General features: G+C 37.3%; 1 protein-coding gene across 2 annotated transcripts in view; it reads left to right on the top strand.

The window, feature by feature from the left end:
- Positions 1-23,758, top strand: part of ANKRD50 (ankyrin repeat domain containing 50) — a 49,495-nt gene that overhangs the window by 16,296 nt on the left and 9,441 nt on the right. For both annotated transcript variants that reach the window (XM_084625813.1, XM_084625814.1), the window contains one exon: positions 8,183-8,412. In XM_084625813.1, coding sequence (XP_084481939.1) covers positions 8,183-8,412 — 230 coding nt within the window. The remainder of the gene's footprint in view (positions 1-8,182; positions 8,413-23,758) is intronic.

The following is a 23,758-nucleotide window of genomic DNA, read 5'->3' as shown; positions in this document are numbered from 1 at the left end:
GCCAATTCCTTTAATATTCTTGGATGAAGATTATCTGGGCCCCCCGATTTAGTCCCATTAAGCTGTTTGAGTTTCGCTTCTACCTCAAATATGGTAATATCTACCTCCATATCCTCATTCCCATTTGTCATGCTACCATTATTCCTAAGATCCTCTTTAGTCTTATTAAAGACTGAGGCAAAGTATTTGTTTAGATAACATTGGTTATTGAAGGAGCTCTATTGACTGGGAGTGAAGATTGATTCTGTATGGCTAAGGGAGCTGGCTGTTTACTGGAGGAGAATAAAAAGACCAAATTGCTTAATTTTGGAATGCATTTGGTTACAAAGTTGTTGTAAAACTAACTGCAGTTTTATACAGTTTGTTGTATGTCAAAATGAGAGCACTGATTGGTCAACAACTTCTTTTTAATAGTTTCATTCTTTTTATAGTGCCTTTTATCAGTAATTTCAAAGTGTTTTCTAAAGGAGGTTGTTGTTTTTTTCAGTTTTACAGATTGGGAAACTGGGGGGAACACAGAGAACAGTGACTGTAACTAGTTTATGGGTTGGTTTCCAATCATATGATCTTCTAAAAATAAACTGATAGGGCATTTTTGTTCCATGGACTTAATCTATTATTTGTGTTTACTTGATTGCTTTTGAATAAACATTAAAATATTTTTTAACTGAGGTTTTTCAAAAATCTAGTTAATCCTAATTTCCCTGAGCCAACATGAGAGATTCAAGGGGATATTTAGAAGCTAGTTGAAAACAACCATGAAAGAAAAAGTAATGATAATTTAGTGTAAATTATTTTAGTCATCTGAGGTATAGATCTTAATTTGTGTGACAAAATCAGTGCCACTGTGGAAGATCCAGAAAAGAAGGAGCTGGAAATCAAAGTGACAGGTTATGTAAAGTGATCATATTACACATCCACCATAAAGCAAACATGTCCTGCTTGTAAATATAAGAAGATAAGCAACCTTCTCCAGCCCTCTAACGGGCATGAGGAAAGAATTTTCAGCTACGATGTGGTTACTATAGTCATATTTTAGTTGTCTTCTCTACATATTATAAGTAGGAAAAGGAAATCTGGTTACTTGCAAAATACTCCCAATGGCCCTACCACTACAAGAAAGCATATATTTCCCTAAGTTCTGCTTCCTGTGAGCTCCACTAAATTTTATGCTGTGCTTCTAGAAATCATCACTGGAAGTTCTCAGTCATTAATGGTGTTTAGGACAACTGAGAATGGGGCCTCATTTTGCGAGAAGCTAAATGAATTATTTGCATCAGTCTTCACTGCAGAGGATGTGGGGGAGAGATCTACACCTGAGCCATCCTTTTAGGTGACAGATCTGAGGAACTGTCCCAGATTGAGGTGTTGGTAAAGGAGGATTTGAAACAAATTGATAAACTAAACAGTAATAAGTCACCAGGACAAAATGGTATTCATCCAAGCGTTCTGAAGGAACTCGGATATGATGTTTCAGAATTACACACTCTGGTTTGTAAATTGGCCTCTGTGCTAGATCAGTGGAGGATACTAATTTAATGCCAATTTTTTAGAAAGGCTTCAGAGGCGATCTTGGCAATGACAGGCCCGTAAATCTGTCTTCAGTATCAGGCAGATTAGGTGAAACCATCAGGAAGAACAGAATTATCAGACAGATGGATGAACACAGCATGTTGGGGAAGAGTCAACACAGCTTTGAAAAGGGAAATCATGCTTCACCAATCTATTAGAATTCCTTGAGAGGGTTAACAAGCACATGGGAAGGATAATCCAATGGAAATAATGTACCTGGACTTTCAGAAAACCTTTAACCGTGTCTGACACCAAAGGCTTGTAAGCGGTCAGCTAAGACGGAAGGTCCTCATGGATCAGTAACTAGATAGGAAACAAATGGTAGAAATAAATGGTCAGTGGGGTTCTACAAGGATCTGTAATGGGACCAGTGCTCTTCAACATATTCATAAATGATCTGGAAAAGTGGGTAAACAGTGAGGTAGCAAAATTTGCAGATGATACAAAATTACTCGAGATAAGTCCAAAGATGACTGGGAAGAGTTACAGAGGAATCTCACAAATTGGGTGACTGGGCAGGTAAATGGCAGATGAAATTCAGTGTTGATACGTGAAAAGTAATGCATATTGGAAAATGTGCAAACTATACACACAAAATGGTGGATTCTAGATTCGCTGTTACCTCTCAAGAAAGAGATCTTGGAGTCATCATGGATAGTTCTCTGAAAACATCTGCTCGATGTGCAGCATCAGTCAAAAAAGCTAATAAAATGTTATGAACCATTAGGAAGGGGATAGATAATAAGACCAAAAATATCATAGTGCTGCTCTATGAATCCATGGCATGCCCATACCTTGAATACTATGTGCAGTACTGGTTGCCCCATCTCAAAAAAAGATATATTGGGAAATGGACAACAAAATTGATTAGGGGTATGGAACAACTTCCCTATGAAGAGAGATTAAAAGGATTAGGACAGTTCATCTTAGAAAAAGATGAGTAAAGGGGAGATAAAACTGAGGTCTATAAAATCATGAAGGGTGTGGAGAAAGTGAACTAGGAAGTGGTTTTTATCCCTTCACATAACACGACAAGGGGTCACCGAATGCAATAGGCAGCAGTTTAAAACAAACATGAGGAATTACTTCTTCAAACAACACACAGTGAAACTGTGGACCTAATTTCCAGGGGATGTTGTGAAGGCCAAAAGTATAACTGGGTTCAAAAAATAATTAGATAAATTCATGGAGGACAGGTCCATCAATGGCTATTAGGCAAGAAGGTCAGGGATGCAACATCATGCTTTGAGTGTCCCTAAACCTCTGATTGCCAGAAGCTGGGCTTGGATGACGGGATGGATCACTTAATAAATTGCCCTGTTCTGTTCATTCCCTCTGAAGCATCTGTCACTGTCCACTGTTGGAAGACAGGATACTGGGCTAGATGACCCATTGATTTGACCCAGTATGACCATTCTTGTGTTCTTATGTATTGTGCTTTCCTTTGGGCTAACTGGAAATTTGGCATATCGCTAAGTAAGTAAAATATTATCATTTCACTTAGTTGTAGTGTTTGCCTACAGCAGATGTAGCAAGGGGATTTTACCAGTGCAAAAACAAAATAATTGCTGAGAGAAACCTTAAAGCCACAACTATAACCATAGCCAAAATAAATGCACCCAGAGAGATTTCCTCCAAATGGCCTACAGTCCACAAGAAATTACAAACCTGGGTTTGTTTTATAGCTATATTGCATGCATTTGAGGGAATTGTATACCAGCGGCCAAACAGAAAAAGTTTTGCTCTGTAACTTTAGCTGGTATGTACTTAGTGATTTTGCAGGCTAGATCTACTGGGGGAATTTAGCTTAGCATTACAGTAGCCAAGTTTAGGCACCTTACTGCCTAGTGGAATCCTTAGTCCTAAATTAGCTTCTTCAGGTATGGAATGTTTTAGACACCTAAGAGTGGTATTCACAAAAGCCAGCAAGATGAGCAGGAAGCCATCTAAGTGAGCCAGTAGGAAATGGTGAGGAGAGCCAAAAGTTGCTGAGTGCCTAACTCTTCTCAGGTTTCCCAGCTGTGAACCCTCTCCTGTGTTTATGCACTTAACCCAAATCCACTGTTCCATGTTGTATAAATAATTGGCTAGAGAGAGTGAGAATACCCTAACTGCTGGCTATAGAGTCATTCACCTAGAATGTGGGAGACCCAAGTTCGAGTCCCTGTTCCAGTGAATATTAATTTTTTGTACAAAGTGCAACAGTTTCAACAGGGGGGATTGAGAAAGACCCACCACCGAATACCCTATAACTAAATTTGTTGATTAGATTTTTATCTAAATGTTGATATCATTGTACACATACAAACTGATGGAAAAATATTTCCAGAGATGATCAAAATTTACAAATACCAAAGAAAGAAAAATGCTACTTGAGAACTTATTAAAGTTTGAATTAAGGCTACTTACTTTGTATATTTTGACATGGGATGTTGAAAATTTGTTTAAATGATTATACAGTTTTAACTTTTTGAATCTCAACATCTACTGTCATTAAATAATATTGTCTGACTCTCTGTAATTTTATGCCGCTAAGAAAATTTAAATAGTTAAATAAAAATTGGGGGGGTGGAACTTAAAAGCAGATATGATCAAATATTTTAAAAAATAAAAAATGAAACTTTGCCAAGCTTACCTATAACCCAGTTCTTTAGGGACTTTCCTGAGAGGTAGAAGACAGACAAAAATGGATTCGAACCGCTCATCCTCAGTGAGGTCTCTAACTGCTAGGTTAAAAGTTTTTTGGTGGTTCGAAACCTTGGGTCAAGTGCTGTAGCTATCTATAGATATCTCACATTGGTACCTTCTTTGCATTTTGTTAAATCTGCAGTGAAAGTGTTCTTAAAATAAACAACACATGCTGGGTCATCATCCGGGACTGTTATAACATGAAATATATGACAGAATGTGGGTAAAACAGAGCAGGGGACATACAGTTCTCCCCCAAGGAGTTCAGTCACAAATTTAATTAACACTTTTTTTTTAACGAGCATCATCCGCGTGGAAGCATGTCCTCTGGAATGGAGGCCGAAGCATGAAGGGGCACATGAATGTTTAGCATATTTGGCACTTGCAGTGCCAGCTACAAAAGGGCCGTGCAAATGCCTGTTCTCACTTTCAGGTGACATTGTAAATAAGAAAAGGGCAGCATTATCTCCTGTAAATGTAAACAAACTTCTTTGTCTTAGCAATTGGCTGAACAAGGAGTAGGACCGAGTGGACTTGTAGGCTTTGAAGTTTTACATTGTTTTGTTTTGAGTGCATTTACATAACAAAAAAAATCTACATTTGTAAGTTGCACTTTCAGGATAAAGAGATTACACTACAGTACTTGTATGAGGTGAATTGAAAAATACTATTTTGTTTATCATTTTTACAATGCAGATGTTTGTAATAAAAAATAATATACATTTGGGTTTCAGTTACAACACAGAATACAATATATATGAAAATGTAGAAGAACATCCAAAATATTTAATAAATTACAATTGGTATTCTGTTGTTTAACAGTGCAATTAAAACTGTGATTAATTTTTTTTAGTTAATCACGTGAGTTAACTGCGATTAATTGACAGCCCTAGTAATTATATACATTTGCACACTAGGTTTTGAGAAGTTGTGTTAATTCTGCATTGAATTAATGAATTTTTAATATGCACTTGAAAAAAAATTAAGTGCATAAGTTATATAGAAGTAAAAATGAATAGTGTCTGAAATCTGAGTATTGCATTCATGAATGTTCTCTGAAAATTCAGCCACCATCTTACTGCATCTCTGTTTTGAAAGTGTGTGTAATGTCTAGGGATCATATTTTTCCCCTGCCAAAACTCTTCTTAGGTCACTTTAGTACAATTACATATTCTCTTTCTTCCAGACATATTACTGTGTCTGCATTGACCTGAAACAAGAAGGGATGAAGAATCACAGTTCATTCTTCTTGAAAAACAGAATAAATTGTTCTAAAAAAAAGCCTGTTTTTCAGGCATTATTTCACTCTGTGAACAGCTTTCTGATTGAAGAATCTGTTGCATAGGCCTGAGGTCATCACACTGGTAGAAGAGGAGGTTAGCAAGTGGTTTGTAAGCTCATTTTGAAAAGAGGGGGTAATAAATGGTTCCTTTACTACTTGCTCTTCTTCTGCTATGATCCTTTAACCTTGGAGGACTGGTTGCAACTCACACTGTAATTCATCACTTTTTTTTTTTTCTGGTGGAATTTAAATTAGGTTAAGATTCAGAAATAAAATAATGTTTATCAAACAAAATAAGTGAAGACTTCTCCCCCCTCCCAAACATGAAACTTGATAATTCTATTTAGTTGTGTTCACAATAAGTGAATATTAAAAAGGAAACTATGAGAAACCCAGATACACTTGTACTGTGTCTTGAAAAGATCACTTGCATTTTTCTTTTTGTTTTTTTATGTTGCTTTGAATTAGAATGGGGTTTTTTATCATTTAAAAACTGGAGCCATTACTATCAATTAATTTCAGATATGACACATTACTTTGAAATGTAAAACTAACTTCACACAGAGAACTACATGAGAAGAAAAAATGTTTTGATAGAAAAAGATCCAGTGCAAAAATTTCATCCACCAATGAAACATACATAAATAACTGACAGGGAAGAGGCAGTATTTTGGGACAGAGGTAGTAGAATATGGGTATCTGTCTTCTTTCTCTGGGAGCTTGGCATCCCTTAAAGCAATAATTTTGATCCTCTAGCTACTTTAATTTCTTTTCTGTAAATTGGTAGCTGTTTTACGCTTCCAACGTATTTAAAAGTTACTTACTTTATTTGGAAGTAACATTTGGGCAACTAAATGCTTCTGAAAGGGCAGCTGAGTTTTTGGTGGATAGGAAGGGTTAGAGAAGTTGTTCCACGTAATCCCTGGGAACCTGATAAAAGGTAGGGGAGAATTAAAAGTTAATTTAATGTTAAATATACTGAAAGTATGAGAGAAAAAGGTGTATACTGTATAATCTTGTACTACTTGCTTTTCCGTAGGAGTATTTTTGGTAGTGTAGTGCACTAACACACATTGAAATCTGGTGGAACATGCTACCACGCTGTGCAGGAACTGATGCTTCTTTCACAGCCTCTCTTTTTACTCTTTTTCTCATCCATCTCCTCCCCCCGCCATACCTTCTCAAGAGGAAAACCACTTCAGTACTGCTAAGGGAGACTCTTCACATCTGAAAAGAGGGCAGTGTTTCCCCATTAGTGGGAAGGAGTTCGCTATATTTTAATTTGCATGGCAACTAATCATTAAATTTTAGTTAAAACGTTTACAAGTTAAATTCATTTAGTAAAACAAATGAAAGGATCTACCTTTTGAAACTGGACTTATAATAGTCATATGACTTATTTACCTAGGGGATGTACCAAAAGAGCAAACCTACAAAAGTATGTAAACATCTAATCGATCTCGGTACTTACATGATCCTAACCCATCACAGTGATATATCTCAGCATCCTGTTCAGAATTTTTTCACTGTAAAATTGAATTGTCAAAAGCAGTTTAGGCACTTAAGTGCTTCAGTTCCGTTGGTAATCTGTAGATCTTAAGCTCCTGCATCATTCAGGTGCTTGGAAATTTTTAACCTGTCTTTGTGATGTAGAATGGAAGTGCTGAATAAATAGTTACATTCTAGCAATTATGAAGTATAGTTTGTGTACTAGTGACTGTAAACAAATACACATAAATGCAAAGGTAGGCTGTATTTTAAAGTGGAGTATACATGGTTTTTTAATAATGCCATTCAGTATGAGAACAATGTTAAATACATTTAAATCTGGTTGCCTTAGATGTTTTTAGAGAATTTATTATTTACAATATATTTAGGCCTAAATCCTACAATTGGATCCACTAATGTGGACTCTTGCACGCTCAGGAATCATTGTTGCGAATTCAGTTCCACAGCCTTGGGATCTTTGCCACTTGAGTAGGAATGAAAAAACTACAATTTCATTATCCCAAGGAAATACACCACCAAAATGACTATAGCACACCTGGGTTAAATTATTTTTCGTCTTGACAGCATGAAATATAAATATAGGATCATGGTTCTTTATAAAACTAAACTTTTTGTAAAGTATATAACACTGACAACTTAGAAGGCTCAGGTATGCTTTTTTTCTTATTTGAGACTTTTCACCATCATCACTCACGCGTAGTTTGTGATAAAAAGTACTTAATATTAGTTGGTACACAATGTTAGTGAACTTTCTAAACTTTGAACAGAGAAACGTAGTTTGTAAGCTAAAATTCTTCTAAGGGCCCTTGAAAAATGTATATGCTTTTCATAAATTGTAATTTACTGATGTTGCCAGAACACTAGCATTGCTTAGTCAAGATGAACATCACTAATTGATCAGATTGCCTTTATTCAGAATACCTTTATTTAATAAAAACCTTAGTCTACGACAGTATATTCTCAATTAAAAGTAACCGTCTAAAATCCTTTCCTCAGATAGTTTTAAAAATGGTAGTGTACTTTTAAAAGGTTGTCACTTTGACATGAATGACTATTACAATAACTTGTGTGTTGCGCAATATATTTAGAATATTGATTTTTTTATTTTGTTTTGTTTAATAATTCTTACAGGTGCATTCTGCTTCCACTTTTGGGGATGAAGCCCCCCCAGCAGAGCCTCTTTCTGCTTGTAGATTCGATTGATGAGGGTTGTAATGTTGCAGAAGGTGAACAGACTTCTACGGGCATATCTGGAACTATTGCAGAGCTTTTAGCTGATCACTACGAGTTCTTCCCTCCTTGGTTGCTCCTCCTCTGCTCTGCTCGCAAGCAGAGTAAAACTGTGACAAAAATGTTTACAGGTGAGTACAAGCAATTATGAATTGTTAGCTACCTATGCACTGTAACAAACATAATTTTACAGGAACCTTACTGATGGTTGAAAGTGCAAAGTATACATTTTATTGCTCTAAATTTGTTGCCAAAGAGTTAAAAACCTTGACAATCCTAAACATATATTCCTGTGTTGGGGGTTTTCTCTAGTGCTGATCAGCAGGTAATATATAGTATCAAAGTACTTCATTGGTAAATTAGATCTGCCAGGTAAGGTTGGCACAAAGCTGTCTTTCTTCTTTTTCTGGTCTTAAAAAGCTATGTCATGATTTTGTAAGTGTAGCGGTGGTATGTATAGAGTATATGTTCCCCCCTCATATACCTTCCCCTATACACACAGACTGCAAGAGTCTCTGAGATTTTTTTCATCTAACATCAAGATGTCATCTTATTTGAGAAAGCAGGGGCTAAACTTTGCAAGCTAAGTGCATGGGTGTAACTGAGTGCAAAATTAGGTCTTGGTAGTATATTTCTTGGCAAAGGTTATACAGTAAAGAATCTCCTACAACTTGTTCATCCAGTCTTTGCTGTGTCATAAGATCATTTCATCAGTGTGATGCTATTGTTACTGGGAGTTTCTTGAAGTTTAATAAAGGGAAGCACCAAGACTGCATTCCAGGCCTGTGTATAAAGCCTGTGTGTTTTAAGGCAACAATTGGAACGAAAATGTGATTATGGAATATAGCCCCAAATCTTGGATAAGCTTATTAGTTTTCACAGTGGCCAAAGGATAATGTGATAACTGCATTTTGAAATCAGGTACTGTATTAATCAGTGGCAAGTATGAAAATAGTATTTGGGAGACTATGAGAACTAAAATTAAGAGAAGCTTTGGGTGGCTTCTTAGAGTTTCTTTGGGTGTATGTGTGGGAATAGTTTTTCAAACCTTGGCTGCTTAGAGATTTAGCCGTTGTCCAAAAAAGCAGAGAAAAACTACCTTCAGAGCAATTTTATTTCCATTCTTTTGAATCACACTGTGTTGCAGATTAGTCCTGAAAAATTGCTGTTCTGTTGTCTTCGAAGTATATTTCCAGATGGAGTTTCTAACAAGAAAAATCAGCAGAACTAATGTATAAGCTTTGAAATAAATGTCATTTGAATGAATTAGCTTCTCATTTCCTCAGAGGGTGGTTTGATGAATAACATAATAAGGAAGTTAGCTTGAAATGTTGCAACTCTGTGGAACCATTAAAATCTTTTCTTCTCTGGCATCTCTGGCTATTACATATAGCCAGAGAGAATGAAACCCAACATAATGACAAAACTTGAAATGAATGTGAGTATATTTGGAGAAGATTGTATCTCCACCAGAGAAGAATATTATAACTCTTAATAAATTGTCCAGTTTGTCACTAGCTAGAGTATTTATTATACTCGCTGTAGCGCTCAGTGTTCATGTAGGGTCTGGTGTGGGCAGAAGTCCTCAGCTTCTCTCATTCTCAGTAACGTCTTTACTTGCCTCTCCAATTCAAGAAACTTTTTTCTCCAGCACAACCACCAACTTGTACTTCATGAACAGGAAGTTCAAGATCTTACATGGGGAATAAATATTTTAATAGTGGGCTCTTCTTCAGGTGTTCAGAAGGGTACTCCGAGCATCACAGCAAAATGCCAGCTGGAACAGATTGTTTAGCTGAGAGTACCTTGTTTCCAGATCTGAAAAAGAGCTCTGTGTGGCTCAAAAGCTTGTCTCACTCACCAACTGAAGTTGGTCCAATAAAATGAGTAGTAAAACTAAGTAGTAAACACAAGTAGTAAAACTAAGATATCCTGCGACACGAGTAATACTTTCTGAGTAGTAAAACTAAGATATCCTGCGACATGATATGAAACATCAGCGATGGATGCATGCCTATCAACTCCAGAAGCATTGTCAGTCTTAGAGTGACGTCTTGTGTCTTGGCTTCAGGAAGGCAGCACACCTTCCTGTGGTCCACCTGTCCCTTTCGGAAAGTTCTTTCAATTCTTCTGAATATTGAATCCCTAACAAGTATAGTCTGTCTTTCTTGGATGTTGGAGATCTGTGTTCAAGCTTGATTTTCATACAGGTGTAGCCAAGCTGCCATCCACAGTTGTGTCCTGTACATCTCTCCATTCCCTTGAATCATCTGGCTCTTGAGAGGTTGTCTCTTCCACAGTTGTCATGTTGAGAACATGCTATTGATTGGAAACTTCTAGCTGTGTAAAATTCCTCCTGGTCCTCCTTTGGTGGCCACCGCCTTCCCTTTTTTGTCCATCTCCAGCCACATAGAATGCTGCCGTGACCTTTTGCCTCTGGTGATTACAAACTGCCAGGACTCCTCTGTGTGTGTGTCTGTCTCACCAGTTCCTTTTTTCCTTGAATCTGATATACTGATATTTCTCAACCCTGGCTGTTTAGGAAGTCCTCAGCTTCTCTCATTCTCAGTAACGTCTTTACTTGCCTCTCTAATCCAAGAAACTTTTTTCTCCAGCACAACCACCAACTTGTACTTCATGAACAGGAAGTTCAAGATCTTACATGGGGAATAAATATTTTAATAGTGGGCTCTTCTTCAGGTGTTCAGAAGGGTACTCCGAGCATCACAGCAAAATGCCAGCTGGAACAGATTGTTTAGCTGAGAGTACCTTGTTTCCAGATCTGAAAAAGAGCTCTGTGTGGCTCAAAAGCTTGTCTCACTCACCAACTGAAGTTGGTCCAATAAAATATATTACCACACCCACCTTGTTTCTCTGGCTCCTTAGATTATTTAAGCACACTCTCACCGAGTATCTAGGAAACTGAAATGTCACATGATATGTTTTCACTTTCTTACAGGCTTTCTGTCTTGGTAAACATTTTCTGAGGTGGTTTTTCTAATTGTTGTAGCACAGATTGAACCCTCTGCCTACCTTTGTAGCCTGAATTTATCTTTTGTCTCTAAAAGAAATAACCTAACCAGTGTTGTCACACTTGCTTGTATCTGTCTTTTGTCTGTTAAATTTTGTTTGGTAATTTGTTCAGTGCCCAGCTTAGTATGTTGTTTGAAATAAACAATTACCTAATGCTAATTCCTTCCCAATGGTATGATGATTTAGAACTTTGCGGAAGATACTGTTTATCTTTCTTAGTCTTGCTTAGTGTGCTTTAGCCTCTTGCAGCCTTCTCAACATTCAAGAGAAGTTGTCAAACTGTAGGTCATTTAGTTAATTAAAAAATCAGTTTTGAAGCTGAGTATTCTCTTGGACATTCTTCTACCACATGGTCTGTGTATTGGGAGTGTGTGTGTTTGTGCATATTCGGACAGAGAAAGGTGAAACAAAAAACAATGGAACCAACCCATTTTTAATTGTGTTGCAATGTGGTACAAGTACATTAGACTTATCCCTACATCACTTCGCTAAAAATTAAAGTGAATGTCCCCTGACACTTTTACACAATTGGCTATCCACAAAGTGCCTACATTGTGCATACAAACCCTTATGCTGAATATATGTCAGGGTTGTGTGCTCAAACCCCAACTTGTGCATGGTCATAACAGTATTTACATTTTAAATTGGGAATACAGAGTTTCTTGAGCAAGCACATTTGAAGTTTTTGCCCTTAGTCTCCAACTACTAGTATTTGTTCTTATTTTGTTTCACAACTCTCCCACCCATGTACATGTTCTGCTCTACTGTACCTCAGAGGTAGCCCCAAGTGATGGAGAGTTAGGCCTTAGGGCATTTTATCTACCTTCAGATCTACCAAGGTAGAGTGTTGGGTTTCAGTTTCCTCTTGAGTAATTGGAAGCAGCACCAGTGAGAATTGATGGAATTCAGAATTTTGAACAAAGGTATCTATCATGAACTTCACAGTAGTGATAGAAGATTAAGTGGTATTGCCAATGGGCTGGGGAGGCTGTGGGTGGGGACATCGTCAATAAGTGGACATGGTGAATTCAAGGGTATTGGGGACACCAAAGTTTGGTGAGTAAAGGGGAGGCAGTAGATTGGTATACGGGGGATACTGGTGCAAAAAATTTCTGGAGAAGATATGTTTGGGTTGGGGACGTAGGAAGTGATCGTGGGCCTGGGGAAGTGAGGAGTGAGCAGATTTGTGGGCAAGAGGCTATAAGGATACATATGGTGGACATGACATGAGTGGAACTTTGAGGGGCATAAAGGTGTGGCAATAGCTATGCTGAGTCATATGGGGCAAGGGGAATTGAGGGAAAATGGACTGAAGTAGAGACTTGAGAAGTGAAAAAGACTGTGGGTCCTTGGAAGAGAGGGAACACCAGCAGTTCCTTATAACTGATCTGCCCTCACTTGGAGCAGTGACTCTCTTCCATGGGGAGCCAATGTCAGTTCACTGAGTGGAAAAGTCAGGGAAGAGGCAGTGTTCCCCTGCCTACTTTTCTTGTGCATGCCGCCAGTAGCTTTCCCCACATGGCTGCTCACCCTTCTCATGTACTCAACATTCCACTTGTCCCCATTCATTCTCCCTGCTCCCATAATGCTCATCACCTCTCAGGTGCACCTCCCCTATAGTCTAATTATGAATATATAACTACTGGGCAAGTGAATGGCAGTACTAAACATAGTCTTTCACTATACTTACTGGGGTTGTTAGGAATTTTTAGCATTTCTTTTACAGATTCTGTAGTATGTTTTTAGGTCTTTCTAATGTGCTTGGTGCTGAAATTTGCATAGACCATAATAGGCTAAAAATGTTTTTGTGTATTTACTTTCCAAAGCAAAAAAAGGACTTCATCTGATAAGTGATAGAGGATTTTTTTTCCCTTTAAAATGAAGTTAACTGGTAAAAATATGGTGGCTGGCCTTCTAAAAATAAACTGCTTTGTTAAATGTGGCATTTGGCAGGTAATTAATCCATGATATCTATATAAGATTCCAGGACTGTCACTGTATGTCACTCTGAAATCTAAAATGTCTGAGTCAGTGTGAAGCAATGGAAACAGGCATACGCATGGTTGAAAGCTTTTTTTTGTTGAGAATATCACCAGCTTCAATCATCACTGGGATTTGTGGTCTGTTACCATCCAATTTTTAAGTTCTTAGCCATTTTTGGCTTTTTTTTACATGTGTGACTTTATTAATTACACCTATGCAATAGCATAGGTTTTCAGTTACTTAATAGACTTAATAACTATAGGTACTTTAAAACAAGGCAGTTTTATTTAAAGATACTTGGTATTGAGAAGCCAATACTTACTGTTACTTTTCAAAACCTTTTACTTTGCCATTTAATTATTTAATATTTCTGCTCACAGATAAGTTGCTAACTGTTGTTTCAAAGGGCCAGATTTCTAGGTATGTATTTACTTAATTTTTGTTTTTTAGACTTTAGGTAGAAAACAACTATCCCTACATTTAGATCACAATTGTGACAAAAGAACTAAGAGACGCAAGATAACTATAGCATAATTATTCAACAAGTTTTACTAAATGAAACATATTTTTTCCAGTATTGAGATCAACAGTTTTTTCAAATACAAATTGGCTTTTTGTTAACATTATTTGTTAGATAACAAACATGTATTATATTCAGAGTAGTGTAATGGTTTTCAGACCTTTCTGAGTTAGCAGCCAAAGAAAGAATAGCTTATTGTCACAGAGAGCAATTATATGAATTCAAAGCAATGTGGACCCTGTTTCTAGCTATATTTGAATAAAAAATGTTGAGATGGCTCAAATAATGACAGTCCTCCATTTCCACTCCTTCATCATGTCCAACCTCCATCCCCATTTAGGTTCTGGGTTTTATAAATTAGAATACATAAAATCATTTAGAAATTATTAGAAAGCTTGGAATTTTAGAAAACTGACACAAGGAGAAATCTATGGGTAGCAGAGTTAAGAACAATAAGAAGGAGTATTTTAAATACATTAGGAACAAAAAATATCCTGTTTCAGAGTAACAGCCGTGTTAGTCTGTATTCGCAAAAAGAAAAGGAGTACTTGTGGCACCTTAGAGACTAACCAATTTATTTGAGCATGAGCTTTCGTGAGCTACAGCTCACTTCATCGGATGCATGCCGTGGAAACTGCAGCAGACTTTATTTATACACGGAGAATATGAAAAAATACCTCCTCCCACCCCACTGTCCTGCTGGTAATAGCTTATCTAAAGTGATCATCAGGTGGGCCATTTCCAGCACAAATCCAGGTTTTCTCACCCTCCACCCCCCCACACAAATTCACTCTCCTGCTGGTGATAGCCCATCCAAAGTGACAACTCTTTACACAATGTGCATGATAATCAAGTTGGGCCATTTCCTGCACAAATCCAGGTTCTCTCACCCCCTCACCCCCCTCCCAAAAACCACGCACACAAACTCACTCTCCTGCTGGTAATAGCTCATCCAAAGTGACCATTCTCCCTACAAGGTGCATAATTAAGGTGGGCCATTTCCAGCACAAATCCAGGTTTTCTCACATCCCCCCCACCCCCATACACACACAAACTCACTCTCCTGCTGGTAATAGCTCATCCAAACTGACCACTCTCCAAGTTTAAATCCAAGTTAAACCAGAACATCGGGGGGGGGGGGTAGGAAAAAACAAGAGGAAATAGGCTACCTTGCATAATGACTTAGCCACTCCCAGTCTCTATTTAAGCCTAAATTAATAGTATCCAATTTGCAAATGAATTCCAATTCAGCAGTTTCTCGCTGGAGTCTGGATTTGAAGTTTTTTTGTTTTAAGATAGCGACCTTCATGTCTGTGATTGCGTGACCAGAGAGATTGAAGTGTTCTCCGACTGGTTTATGAATGTTATAATTCTTGACATCTGATTTGTGTCCATTTATTCTTTTACGTAGAGACTGTCCAGTTTGACCAATGTACATGGCAGAGGGGCATTGCTGGCACATATCCTAACCATGATATTGGCCCATAACTAGATGGAAATGGTAGAATTATTAATAATAATGCATAAGAGGCAGAAGTGTTTAATAAATGTGTCTGTTCTGTATTTGAGGGTGAAGGAACCGATTATGTATTCATATGATCTGACGATGATGAAACACTTTCCATCCCAGGATGTTAAACAGCAGCTACTAATGTTAGACATTTTTAAATCAGCTTGTTCGAATAACTTGAATTCAGAAGTTTCAAAAGAGTTAGCCAAGAAGCTCTCTAGACCATTAATGTTGCTTTTCAGTAACTTATGGAACAATGGGGAGGTTCCACAAGACTCGAAGAAAGCTAATGTTGTGCTAATATTTTAAAAGGTAAATGGGGTGACCCAGGTAGTGATAGGCCTGTTAGTCTGACATCGAGCCAGGGTGAGATAATGGAATGGCTGATATGAGACTCAATTAATAAAGAATTAAAGGAGTGTAATATAATTAATACCTATTAACATGGGCTTATGAAAAATAGATTGTGTCTAACTCGATATTTCTTTGATGAGATTACAAGTTTGGTTGATAATGATAATGGTGTTGATGTAATAGATTTCTGTATGGTATTTGACTTGGTACCACTTAATAGTTTGCTTAAAGAATGAAAATGAAACAACATTGACATGACACACAGTAAATTAATTAAACATTGGCTGACAGTTCTGAATATAATTCTAAATGGGGAATCGTCACTGAGCAGGTGTTTCTAGTTGGGTCCTGCTTAGATTGGTTCTTGGCCCTATACTGTTTAACATTTTTATTAATGACCTAAAAGAGAACATAAAATCATTACTGATAAAGTTTGCAGATGAAACAAAAATTGGTGGAGTGGTAAATAATGAGGATGTCTCACTGATACATAGTGATCTGGATCGCTTGGTAAGCTGAGCACAAGCAATCAATAATATATTTTAATATGGCTAAATATAAAGTTATACATCTAGAAAAAAATAATGTAAGACAGATTTACAGAATAGGGAGAGACTCTCTTGGGAAGCAGTGATCCTGAAAAAGATTTGGGGGTCATGGTGGTTAATTAGCTGAACATGAGCGCTTAGTGCAACACCGTGGCCAAAAAGGCCAGTGCAATCCTTGGATGCATAAACAGGGAAATCTCAAGCAGGAGTAGAGAGGGTTTTTTACATCTTTATGTGGCATTGATGTAACTGCTTCTGGAATAATGTGTCCAGTTCTGGTGTCCACAATTGAAGAAGGTTGCTGATAAATTGGAGAGGTTTCAGAGAAGAGATACAAGAAAGACTAGAAGATTGAAAAGCATGTTTTATAGCTAGGGCCCTTTGGGAATCATGATTTTTATTTTTTAGAAAATTCACACAAGTGTAAATGGCAAAGTATTAAATTTCATGGCGTTTGCATGGAATTAATTTTGCAAGTAATGTTAGTAACATGAAAGATCCAAGCAACAGAGGCTTCCCAAGATGACTCCTAGGGAAAAAAAGACCCTAAAAAGCTTGGTTTGTTTGGCAGGAAGATCTATTCCTCAGCTGGTCTCCAGATGCATATTTACAATTACCAGGCAGTATTCTTAAACTACAGATATATGAACTAGGGCAAGGTGTTGCCATGCATTGAGAACCTTCCACAAGATCAGAGGGAGGAGCTAAGATCCCTGTTATTTAAGGCGCAGTTAGTGGCCAAAACATCTCTACAGGCCTCTCTTTCTAAAACATATCTGAATCCATCCCTTCCTCTGCACCGCTGTGGTTCATGCAAAGTTTCTGCCTCCCCTGGAATACTGCAAGATGGTTCGTTCTTCAATTTATCCAGCATTTTGGTTCAGATGTTTGGGTCATCATTAAAAAGTTCTGAAGTTTACCTGAACATCTTCTGGTCTAAAAATCTAGGGAGCATAAGCTTTGTAATACATTTTCTGCTACTTCCTGGTTCTGGTTGGGTAGGATGTTGAGAATACTGACTTCCAGTATTTTATTCCTTCCAGTTGTGATCCTGGCTAAAATTAGGAAGTGAAAAGGTGCTTAGCAATTGAGGAGAATTATGTAAAAATTATAATCAAGTTTTACTGAAGTTCAAAAGTTCAACTTGTTTGTCTGACTCTAACTACTTCGTCTATCCTACTCCTAAATTCCACTAATAAAATTGATTGTCCCTTGTGGAGCTGAGGTTTCCTCTTTCAGTCATCCAAAGAAAATTGATAAAAGCAGCAGAAAGCCCATGCTATTGCATGGATGTAACTCCTAAATCCCTGTGTTTTTAAAAAAATGCTGAGAAGTAATAAATTAGATGGTAACAGGCCATGAATCTCAGTGGTGATTGAACCTGGTGCTATTCTGAACAGAAAGAGCTCTCAGACGTGCTTGTAGCTGTTTTCATTGCTTGCCACTGACTCAATGGCCGTTCTAGGCTTCTGAGTGATGTTTGGAGTTATTACGTGTGCTGATTGTGTTCTGTGGGTGGTTGTGTTGATTGGTGCTTGGGTTGTGTTGGGTGGGAGAGTTGTATGGATTTCTGCAGGTGAGCAAATGATGGGTAGATGCTGCAGTGAGGTGCTCTGTGTGTTTGAGTTATTGTGTATGCTGGTTGTGTTGTGTGCATTGTTTTGAAGAACTGTGGCAGTTGAGCCAAGTAATTCACCGTCTGTGCAGTCTTCCTCATACAACCAATAAAACTGTTGCATGCAAAATTAGCTGTGGAATAAGTGTGGTAAATGGTTGAGTTATCTCTGACATCATGATGGTCTAGGACTTGTCATGGGCATAGATGCTTGCTATCTCCTTGCTGTCTCACTGGTGTAATTTATAAAGTCAAAATGGGTGAGAACTTAAAAATTGGATGGTAACAAATAGTGGATTTCACTGTGTGAAATTGTACAGTTTGATTATAAAACATCTTTTGTCTCATATATCTATGTAGATGTGAACTTTTTGTACTCTTATACTAAAATTTTTAAACTTTTACTTAAAGGCTTGGAAGCTAAAATTGGGGGAAGTGTTCGCCAGTGGGTAGGATTTTTAGTTCGCTATTTGATGTTTGCCTCCTCTTCTTGGACTTTTGCACAGGTTGATATAATGGAATATAATACATTAACTAACATGAAGTTCTGTATGCATTTGTAAAAACTCCCTAATATTGTTTTACGTATGCAATTAGTAATCAATAGTTCTTACAGGTTGGGAGGAGTAAGATGTTCTAAAGAGCCTGTGTTCTCTTTATAAAGTTTTAAGGAATAAATAAATATTTATGCAGTGACAGAGGGTGATAAAAGCAACAAAATTCAAAGTTGAGGCTTCTCTAACTCATTCTGTTATATTTGATATTGCAGGTGTGTCTGGTGAGTGTGATGGAATGTGGAATTTATAGTCTCCTGCACATGCTTTGGCAGAAACGTTAAATGCAGTGTTTCAGTTTTCAAGAGGATGATATTCTGTGAATCACACAGCTCCTTATGAGGAGGTTATGCATAAAAGTTCATATAAATACCTAATTGAATCCTTCTGAGATCAGCAGTGTAAATTATTCATAGCTAAAATATTGTATTTCTCTTCCATCATAAATATTTAAGATGCTTTGAGTTAAGTGAAGGAAGGATATGTGTATGTGTATGTAATATATATACACACAATATTTGGTTTAAATTTTTCTTTAATAAAATGCTTAAGATAAATGTTTGAGAGGAAAAAATATGGTATTTAACACAATTTGTTTGTTCAGAATGTGTATTTGTTGTACTGAGCTTTGAAAGGGATCCTTTTACTCTTAAAGTATCTGTATAGCGAAGATACTCTTGTTTTGTTTTGAATGACCCAGGACCTCAGTGAGATGCCAAGAATTACATTTGTAACTGAACAAACATTTGTAACTGTTTATAGAGCTGCCAGGGAACTTAATAAATCAGGGAAATCCATATTGGACAGAAAATGATGTATTGTAAGAAAAATCTGAACAATGCAAAACTGGGGTCATGGGACTGTGAGTTGTGTCTGCTGCTCTCCTGTTTTGCTGAGCTCAAGAAGGTAATGGGAATGTATCTGAAACAAAAGTAACTTTTTCATAATGTTTTGATGCTTCTCATCCATGATAGCCTAATGGAAGTGGCTTATTTTGTCTGACGTGGTTGGAAAGCAAGTTTGCAGGATTTTTGTTTAGACACATAAAATGCCTTCCTTTTAGATAAATGTTTAGAAAATATCACAGCTTTGTCTAATTTAGTCCTTCAGTCTGAGCTAGCGATGGAAATTTTAGAACCTCAATTCTTGTAATTCTAACTTTTTGTGTATAAAGCTTATTACAAAGAGAAATGGAGAGCATGTAGTTTGAGACAAGACTAGAAGAGCTCAGCAAAAAGAAAGCTGAGAGTGGATATGACTGTGCTTTATAAAGACATTTGTCAGGGAATTGTAAACTCCAGGGCAGGGAGGGTAAAGAGCTACATAAATTGAAGGATACTGTTGGCACAGAAACAAATGGATATAAATTGGCTGGGAGCAAATTCATGATGGAAATGACGAGAAATTGTCTGACCATCAGGAGGGGTCAGGTTCTGAAACAGCCTCCCAATAGAAGTTGTGGGGCAAGTAACATAATTAGTTTTGAAAGAGCTGAACAAATTTATGAATGGGATTGTACGATGGGGTGGCTCATGATGATGTGGGCAGGGCTCAGCAGCCCTGGTGGTCCCTTGTAATTTACATCTTATGTTCCAAAAAGCTCATACTTTAGGGCTTCAGTTGGTCGCCTGTAAGGATCAGGAAGGGATTTCCCTTGGCCCCTGATGTATTCTGGTGGGTGTTTTTCTTTTTCCTCTGAAGTATCAGAGATGCCCATGGCTGGACATGGGACACTGGATGGGGTGGGTCCGTGCTCTGAGGTGGGTCCAAGCTTGTTCTCTCAGCTGGATGGTTCTTGCTTACATACCGAGGTCTAACTGATTTCTATATGTAGAGTTGGGAAGGAATTGGTCAGATTGGCTGTGACCCTTAGGGTTTTTTCACCTTCCCCTGCATCATGGAGTGCTGGTCACTTGCTGAGATTATCTGGGCATATTTAATTTAATCATTTCGCTGCCATTGCAGGAGACTCTGGCACTGGTTGCACCCCTGTCCTTCCTGTTCTCTGCCTGTGACATATAATAGTCTAGTTTCCTGTTGGCTGTAATTCTTTGGTCTAATTTTGGTTGTTGGTTTTAGTGTGTGGGTGGTGTTGGTGTCCTGTGATGTTAGATGATCTGATGGTTCCTCCTGGCTTTAAACTCTGACTTTTTTCAGCCATTTTTCAGAATGGCATTTATATATGATAAAGAGGATGACATAGTCTGAGCTTCAATTTAAAATACCTAAATCTCTGTGGAAGTATGGGGTTAAGATCCTGACAGAGACAGCTCAGTCCATCATTCTTCCAAGGCCATTAATTTAAGTATTTTGCAGTCTGCTTCCTTATGACACTTCTAAAAAAAAAAATGGGGTGGAGTTGGGAGGATCCTTTCTGCTTTGTTTGGAGGTGAAAGATATTCCTGTTCCTTTATCAAGAATAAGGGTTTTAGTCTGATTATTTTGGCCAGAAATATCCCTCCCTCATTATAGGACTGTGATGATGCAGGCTGTGTGCTGGCTTGTTGCCACCCTCCACTCTAGAAATAGCTGCATTTCATGTCGGTGTGTGTAGTTACATCCAGTCCTAAGCTCCAAAAGGTATGAAACTGCATCCCTAAGCTATACTACATTCTTTCTTCAGCAATATTAACAGAATTGTTCACTAAACTCTAGTCAGTATTACTTACGCAACCCCAATGAAGGTAATTGGGGTTGCACAGGTACCACAGAGGGCCTAATATGGGATGCAGAACCTTTAGTGAGGGTGCTTGAAAAGTCTTAAGTCTTAGATTCCAGGTTGAATTTGCAGCTAGAACAAAATTTGTAAACGGAGTATTTAGATCTGGAAGTCATGTTAAACACAAACATAGATCCAAACAATGCCATTTTTCATAGTACCACTTCAAACTATTAGCTCTGTGGAATAATGGTCAAAACTGAATTGAACTGGTTACCACATGATTGCTTCTCCCTCAAGATAAATTGCAGTTTGATGACCACTTTTGGTTTCAAAAATAAAGTTTTTAAGGCAGATTAGCTGACTCTAAGAAAATGGTTGCAAGTTGTTACTGTGGATGGATGAGGTTACTGTCTCTCTCTGGAATGGTGAGGTACAATTGTGGCCTAGAATTATTTTTTTTTTTTTTTACTCAGCAACGTAAATTGCTGTTTTTGTGACTTCTAGTGTTTCTTAGAGTTCTGTAGCTTCCAGAAAAATGGTATGGAAGCATTGTTATGTTTTATTGTTAAGAAAAAAAACTGGATCTGTGGCAAATACAAAACTTGGCACTCTCAAGGCTGATGTTTCAAATGACAGAGATCGGTTGTGTGCTACATGTAACTGATTTTTTTTATACACTACATTCTATGCATCTGCTACATTCTGGGAATAGGCAGGCTACTAAAACTTCCAAGAGTCCAATTTTGACATATTTCCAAGTGTAGTATTCTTGTATGTATAATAATTTCCCTTCTTCCTCTTAAGAACAGAGAGGAAGACAAAGGGACCACGTGACATTGAGGAAACCTGGTTCGTTGTACTGCTGAAGAAGTTGGAAATTGATCTACGTTACAACCTTCATTCATTTGCAGAATCATATACTGTGCAATTTACAGGATTAAAAGGATATTTAAATAGCTCTCTGATAGTGTCTGCTTTCAATATTTTGAAGGCTGTTAAGGGAGATTAAGTTGATCACGCTATCAGCAGTAAATTGTATTTATTTTTAACTTGGAAATTCTCCATGATTATGCATTTGTTGTTAACCATAATTTCCTCTAATGTGAGTGAATTATCCTTTTCTACAGTATATAACTATAATATTGTTCCAAATCAAAATAGCTGCATTAATTTCAAACAAGAATTGAGTAAAATATTAAAATGGTATGGTTAATTCTTTCTGAAATGTAGAGTGTATTCAACTCTCGGCATTAGAGTATATTAAAATTTTAATTTTCAGAGGGCAATACTAGTAATTATAATTGTTCTTACCTGCCTGGATCATTTTTTTAAGATTCAGATTAGTCCATTTTAAAGAGGTTTTTAGTACTTGTGTTGAAATTTTATTTTTGCTAGATACAGAAATCAGTCAGCACTTTAAAGAACACAGTTATTTAGGTAATACAGAATAGTGGGGAAGTACTGAAATCCTCACCCCAGTGTTTAGTAACTTTTAAAAAGGCAAATAGCTTACTATGTTTTAATGAGGAAGATAAATAAGTAGAAATACTGTTATTCTGTTAGGTACTTTTTTAGATCCTACTTGTACTTTTACACTTACACAAGGTCATCATTCAGATATCCTGGGCCTGCAAAGATTTAAGCACAGGAATAGTCATAGGTTCATAGAGTTTTTAAGGCGTCATCTAGTCTGACATACTGTATATCATAGACTATTTAATTTCACCCAGTTACTCCTGTATGAGCTCAATAATTTGTTTTTCACTAAGCCATATCTTCCAAAAAGACACCATCTTGATCTGAAGATATCAAAAGGTGGGGAATCCCATAGTAGTTTGTTTCAATGGTTATCGCTGTCACTGTTTAAAAAAAAAAAAAAAAAAAAGCCTGATTTCTAATTGAAATGTGTTTGGCTTCGGTTGATTGCCATTGATTCTTGTCATGCTTTCATCCACTAGATTTAAGAGCCTTTTAGAACTTGGTACTTTCTCCCTGGTATGTGTGGACTGTAATTGAGTCACCTCTCATTCTTTTTTTGATAAATTAAACAGATTTAAGTTTCTCAGGGCAAGTCTATACTACAATGCTACATCGGCACAGCTATAGTATGTGTGGTGAAGATGCATAATTACTCCACCTCTGAGAGAGGCGGAAGCTATGTCGGCGGGAGATGCTCTCCCACCAACATAGTGCTGGTGTGAACAGTGCTTAGGACAATGTAGCTTGTGTTGCTCAAGGGGTGTCTTTTTCACATGTATTTTCTTTGAATGTGCCCAAGTTACCAAGGGAGTCACATCACTCTGTATGACTGACATCATTATTTAACGCTCCACCAGTCTTTGTCATCTGCAAATTTTATCAACAGTGATGTTATGTTTACTTTCAGATCATTGATGAAAATGTTGAATAGGATTGGGCCTATTGAGTAGATGATTGTGAAGCCAAGATTAGATTTCAACTTTCAAATGAATTAAAGAGTATTCTTAAAAAGCGAGAAGTGGAGTCAAGATGAACCAAAGGCTGAGCTGTTGGGCTAGATGGTCCGTCAAACAAACAAACAAACAAAGACAACTTATGTTCCTAAGTTTCTCATATTCCTAATATAGAATGTGTTTTTATGTTAAGGGTGCAGATCAGTTTTTTTACTATTTCCGATTATTTATTTATTTATGTGCTGTCAGTGTGCTTGGCATTGTTA

This window comes from Lepidochelys olivacea (genome assembly GCF_965140295.1).
Source record: "Lepidochelys olivacea isolate rLepOli2 genome assembly, chromosome: 4".
Lineage (NCBI taxonomy): Eukaryota > Metazoa > Chordata > Testudines > Cheloniidae > Lepidochelys > Lepidochelys olivacea.
This window is presented reverse-complemented; position numbering and strand designations above follow the sequence as displayed.